Source organism: Hippopotamus amphibius, chromosome 10, assembly GCF_030028045.1.
Source record: "Hippopotamus amphibius kiboko isolate mHipAmp2 chromosome 10, mHipAmp2.hap2, whole genome shotgun sequence".
In the NCBI taxonomy this organism is placed as follows: domain Eukaryota; kingdom Metazoa; phylum Chordata; class Mammalia; order Artiodactyla; family Hippopotamidae; genus Hippopotamus; species Hippopotamus amphibius.
The window spans coordinates 983,441-1,004,026 of NC_080195.1; the positions used below are offsets into that span (position 1 = coordinate 983,441).

General features: G+C 53.5%; 1 protein-coding gene across 1 annotated transcript in view; it reads left to right on the forward strand.

Annotated features, from left to right (window-relative positions):
- Nucleotides 1–20,586, forward strand: part of DLGAP2 (DLG associated protein 2) — a 520,454-nt gene that overhangs the window by 478,648 nt on the left and 21,220 nt on the right. Inside the window, exons 8-9 of the mRNA XM_057696969.1 lie at nucleotides 15,315–15,661; nucleotides 16,527–16,568. Coding sequence (XP_057552952.1) covers nucleotides 15,315–15,661; nucleotides 16,527–16,568 — 389 coding nt within the window. The remainder of the gene's footprint in view (nucleotides 1–15,314; nucleotides 15,662–16,526; nucleotides 16,569–20,586) is intronic.

Sequence of the window (20,586 nt, forward strand, 5' to 3'; positions counted from 1 at the left end):
AAATGTTTGTTGAAGGTAAGGTTGGTTGACTTGAGAATTTACAGTTTATAAAATATCTAAATTCATTGACAGTAACAGTTTGCACTCACTTAATATTTAAAATACAGCATCTGCGCACCCCCGGGCTGTGCTCTTGCCTCAGACCTCTCGTGCAGCTTTTCCTCTTGGATGGCAGGAGGGGTGGGATGCTCAGAGTTGGTACTGAGCTGATTTAAAGAAAATAAAGTGCTGTGTTGTTTCTTGCACAGCTAGGTTGTAGGCGATCCACTCACGTGTCACAGCAAATATCTGATATCTGAAATTCTGCCTCGGTTATTTGGGGGCGAACCCGGGGCATTACAAGGCCAGGACTCCCACGTGGCATCCAGGCATCCGGAGGCCCCCTGGTCACCGACACTCGCTGCCCTAAGGTTTCCATGTCCCCTTCTGCGTGGCCTCAGGGTTCTTGGGCCTCCACTGTGTGGTCAGGACTCAGCTGCTCAGAGACCCACAGGTTATCCTCCAGCCGCCGTTCTCTGCAAACTTGTGTTCTCTGCCCTCTCCCCGCTGACCCCTGGGCAACCTCTGCTGAGTCTAGGTTGTTACCAAAGTCAAGGCAAGATTAACCTGGAGTTGCCTTCCCATCCCCCAACAAAATATCTGCAGAGAGGAACCACGGAGCTGCTTGCAGTGGAAAGGATTGTGGAAAAAAACACACAAATACTATCCCAAAGTTTTATCCTGCCATAAAGGTCAAGTGCAGATGTTCTCCTAGAATGTCAGCAACCGGTGCCTGTTAATTACTCCTCCAATGACGTCTGAGCACTTCTGAAAAGAGGCCCTTAGTGGCCCACTAATTGCAAAATCATTGCGTGTGATCCTTCCAGCTTTTATTTTGATTCCTTGGAAATGTAAGAATTATTCAGGCATATAAGCCGAATTTGAGGGAACTGCCTTTCTCTAAAATGCAAGATATGCAGAAGCTAAATGCTCATAGCTCAGAATACTTTTTTTAAATGAGGAAAAAATTCCACCAACTTCCTTTTGTCTTTACAAAGACACCAAAGCTATTTGAAACTCAAACGTTTACTTGGTGCTAGCTGGTTATCATTTATTCTCAGTAGCAGTATCAGGCTAAAATAGAATTTGTTTAGGCCATTTTAATGTTCCCAAGTTTAGAAGAAGAGATTGAATGAGGTTGATATTAATGTTTCAGCCCCTTTTCAGACGCCAACAAAAGCGGAGTGCTACACACGTGTACGGTGAGCTTGGTTTACGGTTTTCTTGACCTGGTTGTGAAACTTGTATCTGCACAGATCCTTTCAGGTGACAGGTAGATGGCAGTGAAACCTAGTGAGGAAATAGTTCTATAGACTACAGGAAACACACATTCATATGTGTAAAGCCTTCCTTCATAAAATACTGAATTACATTGGGTTTATGTCATCCTAACACAGCCATTAAAATGCAGAGCTCTGCCGTGGTTTCTAAACACAAATAGTGGGAGAGCTTTGAAATTCCCAGTGGATTTATCAGGAAGAACACTTATACCTCTCTTTATCCATTTATTTCTTTTTGGAAGCCAAGGGGCAAAGAGATAAGGAATGATGAACTGATCAGTCGTGTCCGATGTTACCATGAGTGTAAGTAAGAAATGGGAGGAGAAGGTTCGCCAGCTAAGGAACCCCGCTAGTTTCTGGTGGGAGCAGGTGCAGGTCGGCTGAGCTCCTGAAGGAAAACCCACATGGCAAATGTGGGGGCAGTTCTTTAACTGTCTCTGTGTGCCGTGTCGCTTTCTCTAACGGACAGTGTGTGTTTTCTTTATTGGTTTATAGCAGGTCTTTCCTTCACTGCCATTTGGATCAGTCACACAATCAATGGAATCAAATCCAGAGACATTTATCTTGTGCCTCGTGTCTGTAAAATACTATAGAGGTGATTCGTGACATGGAGGGAACCAGTTTGAAATGGATTTAGCAGCCCTGGGCGTATCTGCAGATAGATAGTCACCATGTTCGAATTTTCTCTGCCGATACTGGGTAGTTACCATTTAATCCCTCCTGCTCATTAATGTTGTGTTGTTACAAAACGGTCTGTGATGCGTGAGATAGTCAAAGTTCTCTTTGCTTCTGAATACTTGCAGCATGAACTTAGGTGTTAACTGTGGGACGGGGGAGTGTCCTCCCTCACACCCTTTCCTGCAGACTGAGGCTGAGTTGTCTCTGTGAGGGAATTCTCTAAAAGGCTTGTACTGTCTGGCAGACTGTACCAAAAGGAAGTGAGTTACTTTGGCATTTGGGGTTATTGAAGAGGCAGATGCTGTGCGCTTTTCAAAGGATGCTCAGAGTCTACATCTGCATCCCTTGGGTGTAGAGGACAGGAGCGCGGGGGCAGAGTCTCTGAAGCAGAGACCCTGGGGAAAGGACAGATACAGGGTCCGTCACTATTGCTCCACGTCTAGGGCTCCTTACACATCCGGCAAGAAAAGCCCCCTCAGCAGCACCCTGCAGCACACGGCGAGTAGTAGGGGAGTGGTGCTAACACAGAAAGCCACTCCCTCTCTCAGCCTGCAGCCCGAGGCCCAAGTGCCGAAGATAACAGGGTCGATAACAGACGTTCTGGGTGGCTGAAGCGGGGAACCGCTGGGTCCTGCGTGCCATGTGTTCAGTGGGCAGCCCTGAGGCCGGCAGAAATGAGCGTGGCCTGTCACAGAGCGGGCAGGTCCCCTGGGGGTCCAGGGCCCTCGGCGTCAGGCCGAGTGGCTTCCCGTTCCGCTCGGCTCGGCTTGGTCAGCGGCGCCAGCTGTCCCGGTGCTCAGTCAGGCCTCAGCTCCGTCGTCAGGGAGACCCAAAGCCCCGGGGCGCAGCGTGAGCCAGGGAGCCCAGAGGGCGGAGGCCGCAGCGGCAGCGGCAGCCCTCGCAGGCGGGACCGCCCGCCTCCCGAGGACGGTGTGCGTGGCCCTCGGGCTCCCGCGTCCAGGGCGCGGGCTGCAGCCGCCTCGGCACGGAGCCCGGCTCCCTGTTCACTGCACGAAGCCCCAGAGCCGCCCCGGGCAGGCGGCGCCTGCTCCCCACTGAAGTTCAGGAGCGCGGAAGATGCGTGACTGGCTGGGCACCTGCCGGGCTGCAGAAACGCTTCTGTTCCTAAGCGCAGTCTGGATCGGTGCTCGTCAGAACCACATTTGAAAAGTGAGGGGGAGGAGAGATGGCTGTTGTCTTACAGGCGCGGAGGCCCACGGCAGGCCCCACCCGCACTCGCCAGCGTCCGGTCGCAGCGCCGGGACCGGCTCGGGGAGCCCAGGCCTGGCACCCGGAGGCCCGGCACCCGGAGGCCCGCCCGTGGCCCGAGATCAGGGAGTTGCTTTTCTGAAGCCCCACTGGAACGATTCTTCCTCTTTTCCTGTCCGTCAAGTGGGCTTTTTTTCTAATCATATGTTCATTAACATGCAGGTGTGAAATTTAGAGATGTTTGTGTTTCTCTCTCTCACTCTTTAAAAAAAAAAATTCCATGAACCTGGAGGTAACTGAATATTAAACTGGACCCCAGGTTTAGGCAGAGAAGTCCACGGGGTTTTATACACATCGTGCTTTTCACAAAACTGTCGTGAAGCTGCCCTTGGAGCGCGTCACCTGGAACATGCCGCGTGTTTCAGTGAGGCGTCTGGCTCAGGGTCTCCTCCCCCGGACAGAAGAACAGGACGGCAGGGATGTCCTCACGGGGGGGTCCCCAGGGCCTGGAATGTGCTAAACGTGAAAGAAATGCTTGCTGAGTTTTTAACGACAGCGGTGAACACACGGATTAATCAGTAGAGAACGTTTTCCTCTCTGAGCTGCCCTCGGTGGTGGCTCTGCTCCCAGGGCGGGGGGTTTCGCTCTCTGATGGATGCTCTGAGTTTAAAGCTGGAGAATAAAACTCTGTAACGCTGACGGCACGTTGCAGTCCCCAGCAAATGCCCGGGACGTGGGGGTCTGCACACCAGTCCTTTGTGGGGGCTCATTCAGAGCCTGTTGGTGCCTCATCACAGACTCTGCGTCAGCTGTTTCCCAGCCCCGGGTGTCAGGGTCGGGTTTGTTTTTTAATAAAGAACATCGTGGAGGCAGCTGGCAGACCGACACGCCGCCAGCAGTTTCTGGAAAGTGCAGCAAACGGCCACACTGGTCCATGTCTCGTCGCCTCCCTGTTTTATCTTGAGGCCGGGCGTGGGGATGACTCTTGTGCGGTCTCCGTGCCAAACTCTTCTCTCCACGCGGCCTCTGCCGCGGGCCTGTGAGGGACACGGTTTCCTGGAGATCGGAGGCTGCGGTGAGCCCTCCTCGCTGTGCTAGAAGCTCCTGGTTTTCAGGGTCTCGTTATTAGCGGGGAATTCGGAGCAGGTGCAGTTTAGCGGCCAGGACGAAGGAGGAGTTTACAGACACGTTGCGTTTACACAGCATTTATCCTCACGCGGGGTCTGCGAGCTCCATTAGGGAACGAGGTCCGTCCCTTTGCAGAAGGTGGGGCGGAGCCTGGAGCCCACGGCCTGGGGCACCGGTGCGGGAACAGGGCTGGGGTCTCACTGCATCCAGGCGGAAACGCCACCGCCCATCCCATGCCCTAGTGGCCACCACCTCCCGGCCACACGAGCTGTCCGTGCTCAACTGACAGCGGTTACTGAGTCAAGCAGGCTCACCGAGAAGCCCCCGGCCGGCAGCTCTGACTTCTCTGCCGCCTGCCAGCTTGACCTCCACGCGGCACACACTCAAGTCCCACGTGTCGGGACCAGTGACTGTGTGTCTCTTTCTGCTACAGTCGTCTGGAGCTTGTGACCTCGTTGTCCGTGTTAGAGGCTTGGGAGTCTTCCAACCTTCTTATGGAACTTTCCGGAGAAGTAGACGACACTTAGGATGTATCCACAAGACGCAAGCACCAGTAGGCGTAAATAGCCCAGGAGTTACGTGTTGATTTTACCCTTGCAAGTAGCTTTGTCGTTTTATTAACTTTTTCGTTGGAAGGTCGTGTCTCTTCCTTGAGTCAAGAGACAGTAGTAACTCCGGATACTTCAACTCATGTGGGTCACAGCTACCCACGTGTTTGCCCCGAGCAGGCGTGAAAATCGGTGATTTAATTGTCAGACAAAACACCACCTGAGAATTACTCCCCCGACACATCTCGATGGTAAAAATGCAGTTCTGGCACAACTGTGATGCAGACTTCATTCGTGATTAAACATCCCGAGCGAGACGAAGTGCAGTCCCCGTGCTGCTTGTGAGGATGGGGCAGCGCCGTCCGCGACTCCGTCTGCAGATTCTCCACGAACAGATGGGCCCAGGTCACCCAGCCGTGGCCCTGTGATTGGTCTGTCAGCTTTTCCACTGAAAAAAATCATTCTTTTCAGAAAGGTTCTTCATCTAAGCGTAAGCCTCCCATCCTCAAAGACTCAGGACGCAGTTGTGTCCCACCGGACACTTGATTTCAGGGGGGCCAGCCTCTGCTGCCCACGTGTTTTCCTCGTTTCATCCTGTTGTCTCACCCCTCACCTCAGCGCTTGCCGTCACTGTAAATCAGTCCCCTGTGGGGTTAGCATTTGTGTACTGCCTGGTCCCTTGAACACGCAGAACTCTGTACGTAGAAACTCATCTGATTCTTTACATCCTTAAAAGTTGGCTCATTCACAGCTTTTCTTCAGAAAATCCAAGTTCTTCGCGTGCAAAGTAAGTTTTAAATATTTAAAATGAAAACAAGAAGTGTCTCAAACCATGAAGCAGCTGTCATCACTTAATTTACTGTCTGCCAGATGTGGGGTGCTGGTTAGGCTGTAATTTCTTGCTAATTAGCACATCTGAGGAGGCCGTCTGTGGGCCAGCACACGCGTGTGGCCCCAGAACGGGGGCCCACACGAGCTTCTGTAACTTCAGGGGAGCTGCTGGGTGCACGCCTGTGGGATGTGACTCTGCGTCCTGTTTGATTTACACTTATGTCTTGAGACGAACATTAATTAAAGTGTCAAAATAGCTTTAATCTCTGCGTAGAATCTTTGCCTTTGGTTTGGTTTCTCCAATATCCAGACTCTCGTTTGGACATTCGTGGCCTTGATGACTGTAATCCCTTTGATGCTGCTGTCTTTGAAGTTCTAATGAAGAGCACAGTGAATTTAAGTGTGGCTGTTGCGTCCCAGTGGAATGGCGACACCTGCCTTCCGAAGTATGTTTTATCTTGAGTACGCATGTGTGCTTTATGCAATAGAATGCTAATTTTTACATTTCCTTTGTGGCTTGCAATTGACTTGTAAGGACTGAATTCAGAAATGGTATCCAGAATTCCAGGTGTGGGTGGACAGTTAGGCCCGCGTGTGAAGTACCGACGTATTCTCGTAGGAGGTTACCCGGGGTCACGCAGAAGTGGAGACGGGGCACAGTTTGTTCACCGCATGCAGCTTAGTTTACCTCCAATGAAACGTGTGTCTCCTAACTCTCCTTTGCTAGAGTTGCTAAGCCAGCACTTTGAAGATCTAAAGGAAAGTCCTCGTGACCGGCGTCCTCTGCTTCATGTCACGCGTGGAACAGACGGGTGGGTTCATCCTTTGCCTGGAGAAAACCTCTAGCCCAGCACACAGTCCAGGACCCTCCCCGCCGGCTATTCGTGACTGCAGAGCCACTGAAATGCAGCTCAAGTGCGGAGGAACTGATGTTTACGTGTAGTTTAGGTGTTTGGATATTTTAGAAGTTTAGGTCATGTAAAGTTGGCTGTCGGCTATGTTACTGGACGAAGCGTCTGGAACGCGGCCCTTCTCACACCTCAGGATAAATCTGCGAGGCTTCAGGCACAGTTGTCGTCCAGGTGGGAGAGGTCCACCCTCCTTTCACTTGGCCAACAGCCTCATTAGCTGCAGTCTCTCCCCATCTGCCTGGCTCACATCCTTCCGACCAGGGCGTTGAGCCACTTCTTCAGAAAGGGTCCCAATGAGATTGATTCAGTCCCGTGTGTATCTGGGAAAGCACGGTGTTCACGTGACTCTTCCGTGCCTTTCGTTCGGCTCTAACAGGGAAGAATAATATTCCCTTTAAGCATCACTACTTTTAGTTTAACGCAATTTTCATGGAAATCTCCCTAAAATGTATTATACATGTGTTTCCTTCCACCTTAAATAGTGTAATTAACCTTTTCTTGGTGGCACAAAGGCTTATATTGGTTTCAATAGACTCGGAAGAGAGGGCACGTCACAGAGCTGCTGCTTTCTGTCACCCCTGTTATTTTCGGGGTGAGTCTTACCAGCTCATCTGATCCCCGAGACACACGCAGAATGCAGACTCGCTCCAGAAATGGATTAAAACAAGTGCATTTTAATCTCTCTCCCTAGAATCAGGAAGCCACTTGAAAATCTCCAGGGGTTTTCATAGTGTTAGACATGTGGTGAAAGAACTCAGTGACAGGCTTTTCAAGCCAAAAGAATGTTCCTGCCTGGACCCAATTTAAAAAAAAAAAAAATAGAGTAGTCAGGTCCTCAGATGCCTAAAGGTGTTAAGTAATCATTTCATTTCGTACTTCACGATTTATATTGGATCACTTTTACTTAGATAAATCTTGGAATGTTGAGAAATCTCTCTGCTGATTCATCTGGTTTTTGAAGCTGTACACACTTCAACAGAACCACACTGCTAACTTTACTCATTCGTATATGTTTGTCTGACCTACGTGTAGAAAATGACATAACACAGCCTGTAACGAACAGTCAGCTCAGTCGTTATGACCTGAACTCTTCGACTGGGTCACTGAACATCTCCCCTGAAGGTGTGGAGTGACGTCTGTGATTGTTCGTGTTACTCTGCGGCAGCAGGTTAATGCGAGCGAACGAGCGCCCGCGATGCTCTGTGCTGCACCTCCCAGCTTCCAGTTCTGACGCTGAGGAGCCGTGTGAGAGTACGCAGCTCCACCCCACGCGGTCGTAGGTACCCACACGTGTTTGTCAAAAGACGGGACGCACGAATGAATACGTTGATAGACTTTATTTTTCAAAAATTCTCTCTCAATGTGATTTTCCTTATCTAAAATATTTTATGTACGTTAATTTTTATTGACCCAAGACTGACAACTGACACCTAATTTTTAATAATCAAATTCAAAAGCGTCCAGTTGACCAAGAATGGAAAAGTGCTGCCTTGTCTGCTATAAACAGCCCCATTCAAAGTCCCACGAGGGATCGCATCGTGTGCACCTAGGGCCTGAGAGGGTGGCCAAAGGGACATTCCAAATGCACGATAAATGTCTGCCTTCCCTCCTAAACTGCACATCCCATTTTGACTTCTGTACCAACACGTGATGCTGGGTCTGATATCCGGGTGCCTGGAAGTTTTTGTGTGTGTTTTCTACGTGTGTTTCTTTCACTTGTGTAAATTTATTCTCAAAACGTTAGGTAGCAGCTATGTATTTCCATTAAGTGTGTGTGCTGGATATTTACAGGCCACTACAAGGGGAGTCAAGTGACGAGTGGTAAATGTATTCAGGGACTTGAAACCGTCCCGCCCGTGCACACGCATCCCCACGCAGAAGCTGGCGGTCGGGTCCCGGGGGTGGGAAATCCTCACGTGTCCAGCCAGAACTTTCCCTGGGCCCTCAGCTAAGCGTCAGCCCAGATGTCTTCGGGGAGCCCCGCGTTCTGGGGAGAGTCACGGTGGCCGTCCCCTGGGTCAGCTCACAGCAGCGTGGCGGGCCCAGAACTCCGCAGCCAGAGGTGCACACCCGCCAGCGTGGCTGCCGGGATCCACACATACACTGCCTGCCCGAGGACAGGGCTTCCCCCGTTCCCGCCTCAGAGGGTGCTGGGGAGAATGCAGGCGGTGGACCCGTCCAGCTCAGCCCAGGGATGGCGCTTAGTGAGCGCGCGGATGTGGCCGTTTCCAGGGAAACGTTGAACAAACAGAAATCTTCCTCATGCTTGTCCAGGAATCTCTTTCCTCTTCACACCCGACCACCAAGGGAACAGCGCGGCCCTGAGCCGGCTGGGCCTGGCTCTGTCCACCCCCCAGGGCACCTGCCGCCACTGCCGCGGGAACACAGCCACGGCTGACAGGGGACCACGTGTTCTCCCCCTCCCCTGTACCCAGATGGCCGGTCAGCGCGCTGAGACGCGTGATGAAACAGCATCAGTATCAGATAAAACAGAACAGAAGCTTCCCCTGCAGCGTTCGCTGTTCAGGGCACAAACCTCGTGGCTCCGCAGGGTGCTGGTGGCTCCGCAGGGTGCTGGTGGCTGCAGGGAAAAAACACTTCATGGCGGGGGAGGATTCTGCAGCATTTAATGCAGAAACGTGGAGGCTTTGAAAGGCTTAGGGTCCCATTCGAGTTTTCTATAAACCAGGGAAACATGTCATTAGGCGAGTAAGCAAATATTAGACAACCTTTATTCCCAAAATAATTGTCATTGGTTTCTGTCATTTAAGGAATTGGGAGGTAGTATCAATTAATTTCCTCTTACTCCGTCTTAAGTCCATTAGTTAATAGTCCCTTCAGACAAGGTGGGTCTTGGGCCGAAGGTACAACCTAAAACGCTTCTGCCACCAAGTGGACTTTGATATTTTTCTTTAGAAATCCTCCAACGGATATAATTAAGAGGAAATTCTTGCTAAAACAGTAAGTGATTCTCCCACTTAGTTTTGTAACGGGCAAGGATTCGACGTGGTCCCATGCACTGTCGAGCAGCCTGTGTCTTGAAAGAACAAAATCAGATCCGGCCATGAGAAAGCAGACCGAGCCCAGTCAAGGTCAGAGGAAGGAGGAAGGAATCCTACTCGGTGGCTGGGGGGGCTCTGGGTCCCGTCCTGCGGCTGACTCGCTGGCTGCCCTCAGGAAAACGTTGAAAACGTGGGAACCTCCGCTTTCTCATCTGGGAAACAGAAGAACAAATGCCATCGACCTGCAAGGTTGTTCTGCAGCTTCTGTGAGGATGAAGGATGGGGAGCTCAGATGGGCTTAGAGGCTCACAGGTGGTAGCTGTGCTCCTAGAAGGGTGCTCCTGGGGGGGTGCTCCTGAGGGGGGTGCTCCCGGGGGCGTGCTTCTGGGGGGGTGCTCCGGGACCATTCTTTCCTGAACCTGTATCTCATAGATACACACACAGTGACTTGGTAACTGTATCCAAAGAAATGAGGGTGGTGCCGAGTCCTGGTTGCCACTGGCACTTGTCTTTCTTTTCGGGGGAGGAGCCACAGGCAGCTTTAAGAGACCCCGCTGGAAGGGCCGCCCTCCCGAGACCGTGCTCCGCCCACCCCTTTGTGGGCTTTGTCTGCCACCCTGCTCGCGCGGTGATGCCGTGACCGCTACCCTTTTACAGACCAGCAAACTGAGGCGGAGAGAAGACAGCGTCTCCCACACTGCGCGCACACGGGGGATATCTTATGTCTGAAGCAGGGAAGATTCACTTCAGATCCCGTGGAAGCAGACCGGAAATGTGTGAAATGCCCCTTTCTTTTTTTGATTAACTTTATTGAAGTATAGTTAATTTACAATGTCGTGTTAGTTTCAGGTGTATCGCAAAGTGATTCAGAGATATATACACACACATAGGTATGTATATTTTCAGATCCTTTTCCATTACAGGTTGTTACAAGACATTGAGTGTAGTTCCCTGTGCTGCACAGCAGGACCTTGCTGTGTATCTGTTTGATGTATAGTCGCTGCATCTGCTCATCCCAAACTCCTAATTTATTCCTTCCCCTTTGGTAACCATGAGTTTGTTTTCTATGTCTGCGTCTGTTTCTGTTTTGCAAATAAGTTCATTTGCATCATGTGTTAGATTCCACCTATAAGTGATATCATATGACATTTGTCTTTCTCTGTCTGGCTTACTTAGTACGATAATCTCTAGGTGGCAAGATTGTATTTCTTTTTATGGCTGAGTAATATTCCATTGTGTATATGGACCATATCATCTTTACCCATTCATCTGTTGATGGGCATTTAGGTTGCATCCATGTCCTGGCTGTTGTAAATAGTGCTGCAAGGAACATTGGTGTGCGTGTGTTTTTTTTGAATTAGAGCTGTTGTCTTCTCTGGGTAGATGCCCAGCAGTGGGATTGCCGGGTCATATGGTAGCTCTGTTTTTAGCTTTTAAGGAACCTCCATACTGTTCTCCATCATGGCTGCACCAGCTTGCGTTCCCAGCAGCAGTGCAGGAGGGTCCCCTCTTCTCCACGCCCTCTCCAGCTGGTGACTGTGGTGCCCACGGGGAAGAAGCTGCAGGCTCTGAGCATCCAGAGTCACGGTGTCCACGGCAAGACCCAGGTGATGGCATCTCCTGATAAAACATCCGCCAGTGGTTGCACGTGTGGTCTCAATGCCAGTAGGCAGCTGATTTTTTTAAGCGACAGGAGCAGCACGTGTTTGGATGTGCTTCCTCTCATGCCTTGTAGGAGAATCGAGTAGCCAAAGTGAAGACCTGACATCCGGGCTTTGCAGACATTTGCGTGCAGACATTTGCAGACGTTACTCTTCCAAGAAAGTTCTGACTGTACTTTTACCAAAACCAATTGTCATAGTTTCCAGAAGCCACTGCAAAATTGGCTCCACCGAGACTGCTCCGTCTGCCCTGCTCCAGACGGACAGCGCAGCTGATGGCGTGAAGCACGCGTCACGCTGGTGCTAAGAGCAGCCTCTGGCCCCTGGACACAGGTTCGCAAACAGCGTGAACTCTTCCTCCCGTCCCCCGGGAAGGAGCACTCTGCTGCCCCTCCCCGGCTGGAGTGAAGTCAGTTCTCCATTACGCTAGCGACAGGCTGCCCCTTTCTAATTCACTCACTAAGAAAGTGTGCTATTCCACAACATTCTTACAAAGAAATCAGCTTATAAATTCTTCTTATCACCCTGTAACACACACCTTCTAATGTGAGAAGACGTGATTTAGAGTTTCCTGTAATCACGGAGATAAATTGTAACACTCTGAAATTTTTGTTTGTTTGTTTATAAGATAACCAGACAGGAAGGACGTTTAGTTGCTTTGTCAAAATGTCAGTCTCTTTAAACTTGTACTAAATTCGTGTGGTCAGTTTGTGCTTTTTAACAGCGTGAAGGGAACGCTCTGAGGCTCAGTGTGGAGGGGTCGGGGCGCGTGCGGACGGGGCCTTTGTCGAGGGCGTTCGCCCCGGCTTCCTGGGGAGGTCTTTGTGCCGTGTGTATCCCTGCGACCGGGCTGTCAGCCAGCGTGTGTGTCCTCGTTCACGGGGGAGACGGAGGCAGCTGGGAGTTCTCATCGCCCTGCAGCCGTCTCGACGGTGTCGGGATAAACGTGGCTGTACTAGGAGAGACGCCGCTCTTTGACCTGTTCCCCTGGATTTCTCTGTTGCCTTCACTGTCGCTGCCACTGTTGCCGGTGGGACGTGGCATTTCTTCAGAATCAGTATTTCTGCTGAAGAGACACGCAGCAGAACCGCCTCTGCCGTGGCAGGTGCTGGAGCCGCCCCGCAGCCACGCGCGGGGCAGGGTGGGGACTGGAGCCGCAGACGCGTCGCTGAAGGGTAAAGACTCGCCTTCTGTAAGTGGACTGTGCCACGTGGGTTCCCGCGAAAGCCACCATCCCGTGCTTCACGTGAAAAGCCATCGTTGAGCGTTCTTCCCGCTTTCCCATCAGTTCACGTGTGGGCGCTGCGCTGGCTTCCCTTGACATGGCGATGCTGCCAACTGTGAAGACAAGCTTAGTGAGAAACGGAACGTGACGTGGGCACCGCCGTCAGGAAGGGGAGCGCGCTGGAAACCGGCCATTCTTATTCCGGACCAGGAAGGCAGGACGTCACCAGGGCTGACCCTCCACAGAAGGAAAGGACGACTGTTACGGGATGACCAGGCCACCCTGTGCCCCTTCACTGAGGAGCACACGGGTCCCACCAGAAACACAAATCGATGGCCTGACTGGGGTCTGCTTCTGAGCTGGGTCGTCTGCATGGTGGGGGCCTCCCTGAGCCCAGGAGGATGTCCAGCCGCACCCCTGGCCTCCTCCCTCTAGATGCCAGTAGCACCTCCCCTCGTTGTGACAACAGGAATGTCCCCAGACGTTGCCAAGGGTCCCCGGGAGAGAGAGGCGCAGGTTTGCCGGACTGAGCACCATTGGCTGACGCTGTGGAGGGCCCGCGGTCGACTGGAGTGGCATGCTGGGGCAGGGTCTTCTCCAGGCCTTGTGGTCCATGTCCAGGAAGCGTGTGGCCAGGGAGCGGTCCCCGGGCGAGAGCCCAGCCTCCCGCACTCTGTCCCCTGAGCCTCCTCCACTCGCAGGCTGATAGATGAACACACGACACCCTTGGTGCCCAAAGCTCTTACCTCCCTTTCTGCTCCTGGGTCAGGGAGTCAGGACCCCGCGGAGGGAAAGCCGATACTCTGTCCCCACCGGGCCAGCAGGGTACGTCCACCCCCTGTGCATCTCACGGCTTAACTCCTCCCAGGTGTTCCAGATGACGTCCAGCCAAAGCTTGCGATTCCCGGACCCTCGCTCACTCCAGACCCCGGGGTCTCTCCTTCACCCGCCCGGCCTAGCACAGCGAAACCCTGGGGTGTTTCCTTTATCTTATTATTTGAGAAGCCCAAATATATTCATAGATTTTTTCCCATGGCCAAAAATAACCTTCTTGAAAAAGGCAGGTTTTCTGCTTTGCATTTTCCTTCTCTTAGGGCAGTTCACCTGTCTGCAGTGGCTGATCCTGGTGATGGGGCCAGGCTCCCTGACTCCTAGGACCTTGTGTCCTCAGTGACCTTGGCCTGGTGGGAAAGATGCGGAGGTTTCAGCAAGCTCGTCCAGTCCTGGTTGTGCTCCGAGGGGGCTTGGCAGGGGCGCGACGGCAGGTGCGCGAGGGAGGTTAAGAGGCTGCGTTGAGCGGGTCTGGCGATCCCTGAAGCTTTGTGAGCTTTAGAGGACAGGACAGAGGGCGGGGCCGGGCAAGAGTGACCGCAGGGTCAGAGGGGACGCATTGTGATTGACTGACACCAGATGGACAGAGGTCTTCCTAAACCAAAGCATTTTATTTATTTTTTTTTTAAAGCAAGCTAAGGAACTTTAGCTTTTATTCTGGGATGTCATTGAAGGGTTTTCTGTTTGTTTATTTTACTTTTATTTATTTATGTATGTATGTATTGGCTGCATTGGGTCTTCATTGTTTCGCACAGGCTTTCTCTAGTTGCAGAGAGCAGTGGCTACTATTCGTTGTGGTACATGGGCTTCTCTTTGTGGTGGCTTCTCTTGCTGCAGAGCACAGGCTGTGGGCGTGCAGGCTTCAGTAGTTGTGACACACGAGCTCGGTAGTTGTGGTGCATGGGCTTAGGAGATCCGCGGCATGTGGGATCCCCCCGGACCAGGGCTCAAACCCGTGTCCCCTGCGTTGGCAGGCAGATTCTCAACCACTGCACCACCAGGGAAGCCCCTAAACCAAAGTATTTTAGCCAGTTGGACAGCACGGGTGAACAGATATAGGTAAGGATGTTCAAGCCGCCCTGGTGAAGGGGGAGTTGAGGCAGAAGGACCCTGGGGTGCGGACGACGGTCCACGGGAGGCCGGGGGAGCCACCCCCAGGCCCGCAGCGGAAAGGGCCACCTCCTTGTGCTGGAGACACAGCCTCCGGGCAGGAGGGCTCCTGCTTATTTAGAACGTTGACTAGTTGTAAGTGTTGGAGATTGTGAACCTTTTCTTAAGTATCTGAATCTCCCAGAATAAAGCCTTGAGTAGGGCCAGTTTTCAGCGATGTTCCTGTAGAGGCTGATGAGCGTTGGCGGGGGGGCGGGGGGGGGGGGAGTCTTTAAAAAGAATGATTTTAGAGGTTTCCCTGGTGTAGACAACGTTCAAAGCCCATTTTCCTAATAACCGCCTTCCTCCATCTATTTTCTGCCCTTAACACCTCTTTCCCATTTGTAGAATATACAGAGGCCCACCAGCCGTGTTGTTAGGGCTGGAGACCGTGATCAGAATGTACGTCCATCTTCCTTCATGCATGGGTTTTCTTTACAAATGCAGCCCACCCTGTGTGGATAGACTGGATAGAACTGAGTAGGCCCTGCTTTTTTAGCTCTGTTATAAAATGAGCATTTCCCCTTGGTGCCCTGACCTGCGTGAAGATGATGGTGGGGCTGCCTTCTGTCCTGCTGAGTCAGAAGTTACTTATTCCGCGGGATTTTGGAGGTGTTTTTATAATTTTTTGCTGTTATACACGTATCCGTGTGGACGACCACCGCACATAAAGCGTTTTCCCCACGGGCTGCGTCGTTCACGAGGCTGGACGTCGGGGAGAGACCTGCTTGATGACCGTGGGAGGCACAGATCACAGGCCGGATTCCCTGCGGGCGGGCGGGCGGGCACCCGGCCCCCTGACCGTCTCTGTCTCTCTTGCAGCCGTGTCCTACAGCAACTACAAGAAGACGCCGCCACCCGTGCCCCCCCGCACCACCTCCAAGCCTCTGATCTCGGTGACCGCGCAGAGCAGCACGGAGTCCACACAGGACGCCTACCAGGACAGCCGCGCCCAGAGGACGGCCCCGTGGCCCCAGGACGGCCACGGCCTCTACAACTCCACGGACAGTCTGGACAGCAACAAGGCCATGAGCCTGGCCCTGGAGACGGCCGCGGCCCAGCGCCACACCGAGGGCCAGGGCGGCTTGGCCCGGACCAGCGACAAGGCCATCCTCATGTCCAAGGCCGAGGAATTCCTCAAGAGCCGGCGCTCCTCCATCGGTGTCCAGGTACCACCCACGCGCCCCACCCACTGTGGCCCCGGGTCCTCGCGGGGACCCTGCAGGCGTCCGAGCCAGGCCTTCGGGGGAGACCAGCCTACGGGTGCAGTGGGCAGGACATCCCGACCAGGCCCGCCCGCCCCCGAAGGGCCCCCACCCAGGCATTTCCAGGGGCTGCGGCTGCATGGAGAGAGTGGAAATAGGTTATTCTGATGCTTAAGAAGGAGGTTTTGTGGTTGAAAGCTGATTTTTCAGAAGCTTTTTTAGTCTTGCAGGCAAACAGGTGAGTGGGGAGGGAGAACATTGGCACCAAAGGTAAAGGACAGGAAGGGCTCTTCGTACAAAGCAGGCGCTCTGAGCTGCTCCAGGTGGCCCTGGGAGTCCCCGTGCCGACCCCAGGATGCTGGTGGGTTAGCTCTGGTCGCTGTGTTCTGAGCACTGCGGGCCGCAGCGGGCCGCAGCAGCTGCCCCTGCGCCGACTCCCGCCACCACATCCACTGGAGCCTGGGGGAGGGGAGGACGCCCGGCTGGGAACAGCACCGTCCAGCTCCCGCCCCAACCCGGGGACGGCCCAGGACAGGCCTCACGCAGACCACGTTTCCCGTAATTTCTGCCATGACTCCCCACACAAGGTGGCGTCAGCCAGCCGGGCGGGGTCCCCGTGGTGTCCTCGGCACACACGGGCACCTCCACCAGCCCGCGTCCGGCCAAGGGCTTCCTTGGTGCCAGGGAGGAGAGCCCGTGAGCTCAGCCGGTGCAAGAGGGAAGCTGCGTCCTGGGCGTCGGGGGCCAGGGGGCGCAGGTGGGGAGACTGCCCGCTGGCCTGGCCCCTCTGAACCCGGTCTCCACACTGTGGCTTCGTTGTTTTGTTTAGGATTCTGAATTCCCAGAGCATCAGCCATACCCAAGGTCGGATGTAAGTACTGAACCCCCTCCGAAGCCAAGTACGCATGAGCTTTATTCTCTCCCCGTTTTTGGAATCTTCGTACAGCTGCTCTTGTCCCTCTCTGTCCTGATTCTATATGCCAGGCCCTATGCTAGGTGCTCCCGTATCACAGCAGGGGCCCCTCGCTCCCCCCGATGACGCAGCATCGCCCCCTCTGGTGACGGCGGAGCTGGGCGCACGCGGGCAGGTGACTCCCCGCAGCCGAGGCCTCGCCGGGGTGGCCGGGCTTCCCTCGGGCCACGCTGCCTTCCGACCCCCGTCTCCAGAGGCGGCGTGCGCGGTGCCCAGGCTGAGGAGGCCGGGGTCACCTTCCCGAGCGCCTGTGCGCCCTGGGTTCCCCCCCGCCACCTTGCACAGGCGTCCTCTGCACCGTCCATCCAGCCACAAGCGAGGCCGCAGGGTCAGCGGCCAAACATGAGGCGTTACGGACTTATCTGAAAATAGTGGGGGCGTTCCAGATAGTTCCAGAAGCCCATGAACCCCGTTTATCCGGCCACCGCTTCCTGCCTGCAGGTCACCCCCGGGAACCCCTGACGCCTCTGCCCACACCCCTTTCTGCTTCTGGCTGCCGTGCCCCTCCCCCGAGGGCCCCCGGCTCTGCCGCCCTGAGCGGCCGCACGGCCACCCTCCCCCGCCGCCTCCCCGCCCTCCCCCAGCTGCGCGGCGGGGCCTGCGGGGCCTGCGCACCGGCCGCCTCGCGGTACCCAGCGCCTAGCACAGCGCCTGGCACATAGCGAGCTCTTGGTCAGTGTCGGTGGGCGCGTGTGGGCGAGCGTGTGAGTGCGGGTTTCTGCTGTCCTCCTGGTGGCAAAGGTCGCAGCACGACATGAGCTTGTCACCTCGAGGTGGCCACGTGCAGGGAGCTGGAAGCCAAAGAAGACGTTGTCCAGGAAACTTGAGTGTCAGGATAACTCAGAGACGGATGGGTGTGGGCGCCAGCTCGAGAGCACAGGGGCAGGAGGGATGAAGTGAAGGTCGAGCAGGTGAAAGGCCACCCTTAGGTGCCTAGGAAGCTCTAGAAAACTGCTGGAGGGCGTCAGAGTGGTCAGGGCACAAAGCAGAGGTGATGCTAAGGGCTGCCTGGGGACACGCGTGGATGTGCTGGGTCTGCGTCCCGGCCCCTCCCCGAGCACAAGCTGCCCTCGTCCTCACAGTAACCCCCCGGGCGGCTGGGGCCACGTCCGCGTCAGGGACGGGGAGCCCGAGGCTGGGGGCAGTGTCTTGCCTACAGGTTCACAGCCACAGGGGGAGGGTGGGACCCCAGCCACGGTGCCTGCTGCCCACAGAAGGGGAGCGAGGTGGGGGTCGTACAGTGACTCCCCCGCGACCCCACGTGGAGGACAGCCGCCCCCGCCCTGTCACTCTGTCCTCAGCTTGCAGGGCGGGGTGGCCGGCGTTCTCAGTGCCCGTCCAGCGCTGGAGGGACGGGTCCCCGCCTGGCCGCTGGCGGACCCCCCAGAACCACAGCCGTCAGAGGAAACTTGGGCGCTGGAGAGTTTTTCATTTTACAGATGTTGTCCTTCCCGCTGAGCACAGTGCACCCTCCTGCCTGCTGCTTCCCTGGAGCCCAGGACCGGGATGCGCGCACACGTGTAGGGTCCTCAGCCCCTCAGCTCAGGGCACCTCCCGTGACATCCTGCCCCAGGCCCTGCAGGCGTGGGCTGCACCTGGGGCCCCTCCTGGTGACATAGCCCAGCCAGCACACCTGTCATCTCACCTGGAGCCCATATCTGGTTCTACCTCACTTTTCTCCATGATGATGATGACATTTAGCTGTTTTCTTTGTGTTCATTTTTGGTTTTATCTGTGATTGGTCTGTTATTGCAGAGTTTCTACCTTTGTCTTGTGTGAGAGTGTGTGTGTGAGAGAGAGACAGAGAGAGAGAGAGAGAGAAACTCTGTAGAAAATGTGTACTGTTCCCAGATGCTGGGAGGTGGTTCAGTGTTCAGGGATCCTTCAGTCCTGTCTGCCGCAGTTGCCTCATCTCTGCGATGGGAGCGACTCGCGCTCTGCAGTGCCACCAAGTGGTTGCTGGGTTTAAACTGACCCAGGATGTCCCCGGACTCCCAGCCGTTGCACGTTTCCAGGAAGCCTTCCTCCCCACCTGCTTCCTGCTCTGCCAGGGCTGCGAGCATCTCACGGAGCAGGGTTGGCAAATCACATTTAACTGTTGGACTTATAACAGGTCCCCGGGGGGCGCGTGGGGACTTTGCATCGGACACAACGTACCCGCTTGGCTGCGTGTGAGATCTCGAAAGCAGAGCCTAAAGGGAGCTCGGTTTAGAGCAAAACTTTGAGGTTGGAGCTCCAGCGAACGTCCTGGTGATGGCTTCCTCTTCGCTGGTCCCTCCGACTGCGGGCATCAGCCTCGACGTCCCGAAAACCCAGACCATGCACACTCCTGCACTGTCACACGTGTGCATCCACATGTACACACGTGCTGCACACACGCACACTCACACGTGTTTCCTCGTGTACACACATGCGCGCACACCCCAGCCACACCAAACTCCCTGTTTCCTAACCAGTCGGCGCAGGACTGTCCTCCTTCCCGCTGCCCCTCCCAGCCCGAGACTCAGCGTCTGAGCCTCACGGAGGCCCAGGGAGAGTGAGGCTGGGCCTTCCAGATCCCGTAGCCCACACTCACCGCAGCGACGGGGAGGTCCTGTCCCCATCAGCGGGCACGTCCAGTGCAGCCTTTGCTCCACAGAGAGCTCACTTAAAATCCAGGGATTGTGCTCATTTCACCTTTCTTCTCAATGCCTGGAACCCTGTGGATCTTGTCGAAATGAATAAATGTTTATATTTCTCAGAACCTTTACAATCCTTTTACACTGCTAGCCAGGATTTTCTCTTGGGAAAAGATTCCTTTGATTTCCTTTCCACTGTGCAAAACAGTAATTCCTTTTCTTTGTCCTAAATTTACTTTTTCCCCATCTACATAAAGCTCTCCCAGGATTTCTGAAATCAATTAACGTTTACCTCATCCTGGCCTCGTACAGCTGGACCACACCCTGCTTCACCTTTACCTTCTGAAAAATAGAGATATCTTCATGTTTTTCTTCGAAACGTTTCATATGACAACCACTGTAAAATCTATAAAATTCATTAGGTATGAATTCCTTGAATTTAATATCATATTGTTAATATATCTGGTGATCTTTAAAGTGGAGGCGAGAGGACAGACTGTTAGATTTGCTGTGGAGAAACTGACCTGCACCTGGCTTCACACGGAGACTTTTACATCAGTCAAACCAGGTGCTCGATGCTCCCTCCGTTTCGAGATTAGGAAGGAAAGATGGCACAGAATTTAGGAGACTTACCAGGGTGCCACACAGCCAGGATTTGACTTTCTCCAAAAGCTATATTTTCTTCATTCACTATAAAAATAAGACAATTATAATAAGAGAAAATGTACACGCTAGAGAAAGGAAGAAAAAAAGTATTTTGTGATATTTGGGTTGTATTTTTTAGTCACTTTGTGGAATATTTATGTGTCTGTGAAGATGTGTATGTTGTATGTGTGTACGTCCCTTGGTCTACATTGTATTGTAAGCATCTTCCGTGGTGCCATCCTTAAACCATCATTGTCATAGCTGCACAGTTGTTCTGTGTTGTGAGAAATCAAAATGTTATGTTACTGTTATCCTACTTCCCTATCCTCCTATTTTCCCCATGTTTCACTTTATAATTTGTTAGAATTCAAGGCAGCTTCTTTTAAACTGGACTCCTAAGATTGGAATAGGTAAGGCAACTATTCTGAACATTTTTATGATAAACACTAATGCTCTTTCCATTACAAATGTCTCTCTAAAACTATACGAATGAAGTAACTTCACCCATATTGTGTATCTATCAAATTTGACAGTATCTACCAGAATTGTGAAATGGAATACCTTTGCCCCAGGCGCCACATCAGCTGTGACTGTCGTCACAGAAGGACACACGTGCACACATGTATGTACAGCGGCGTCCGTTACAGTGGCAG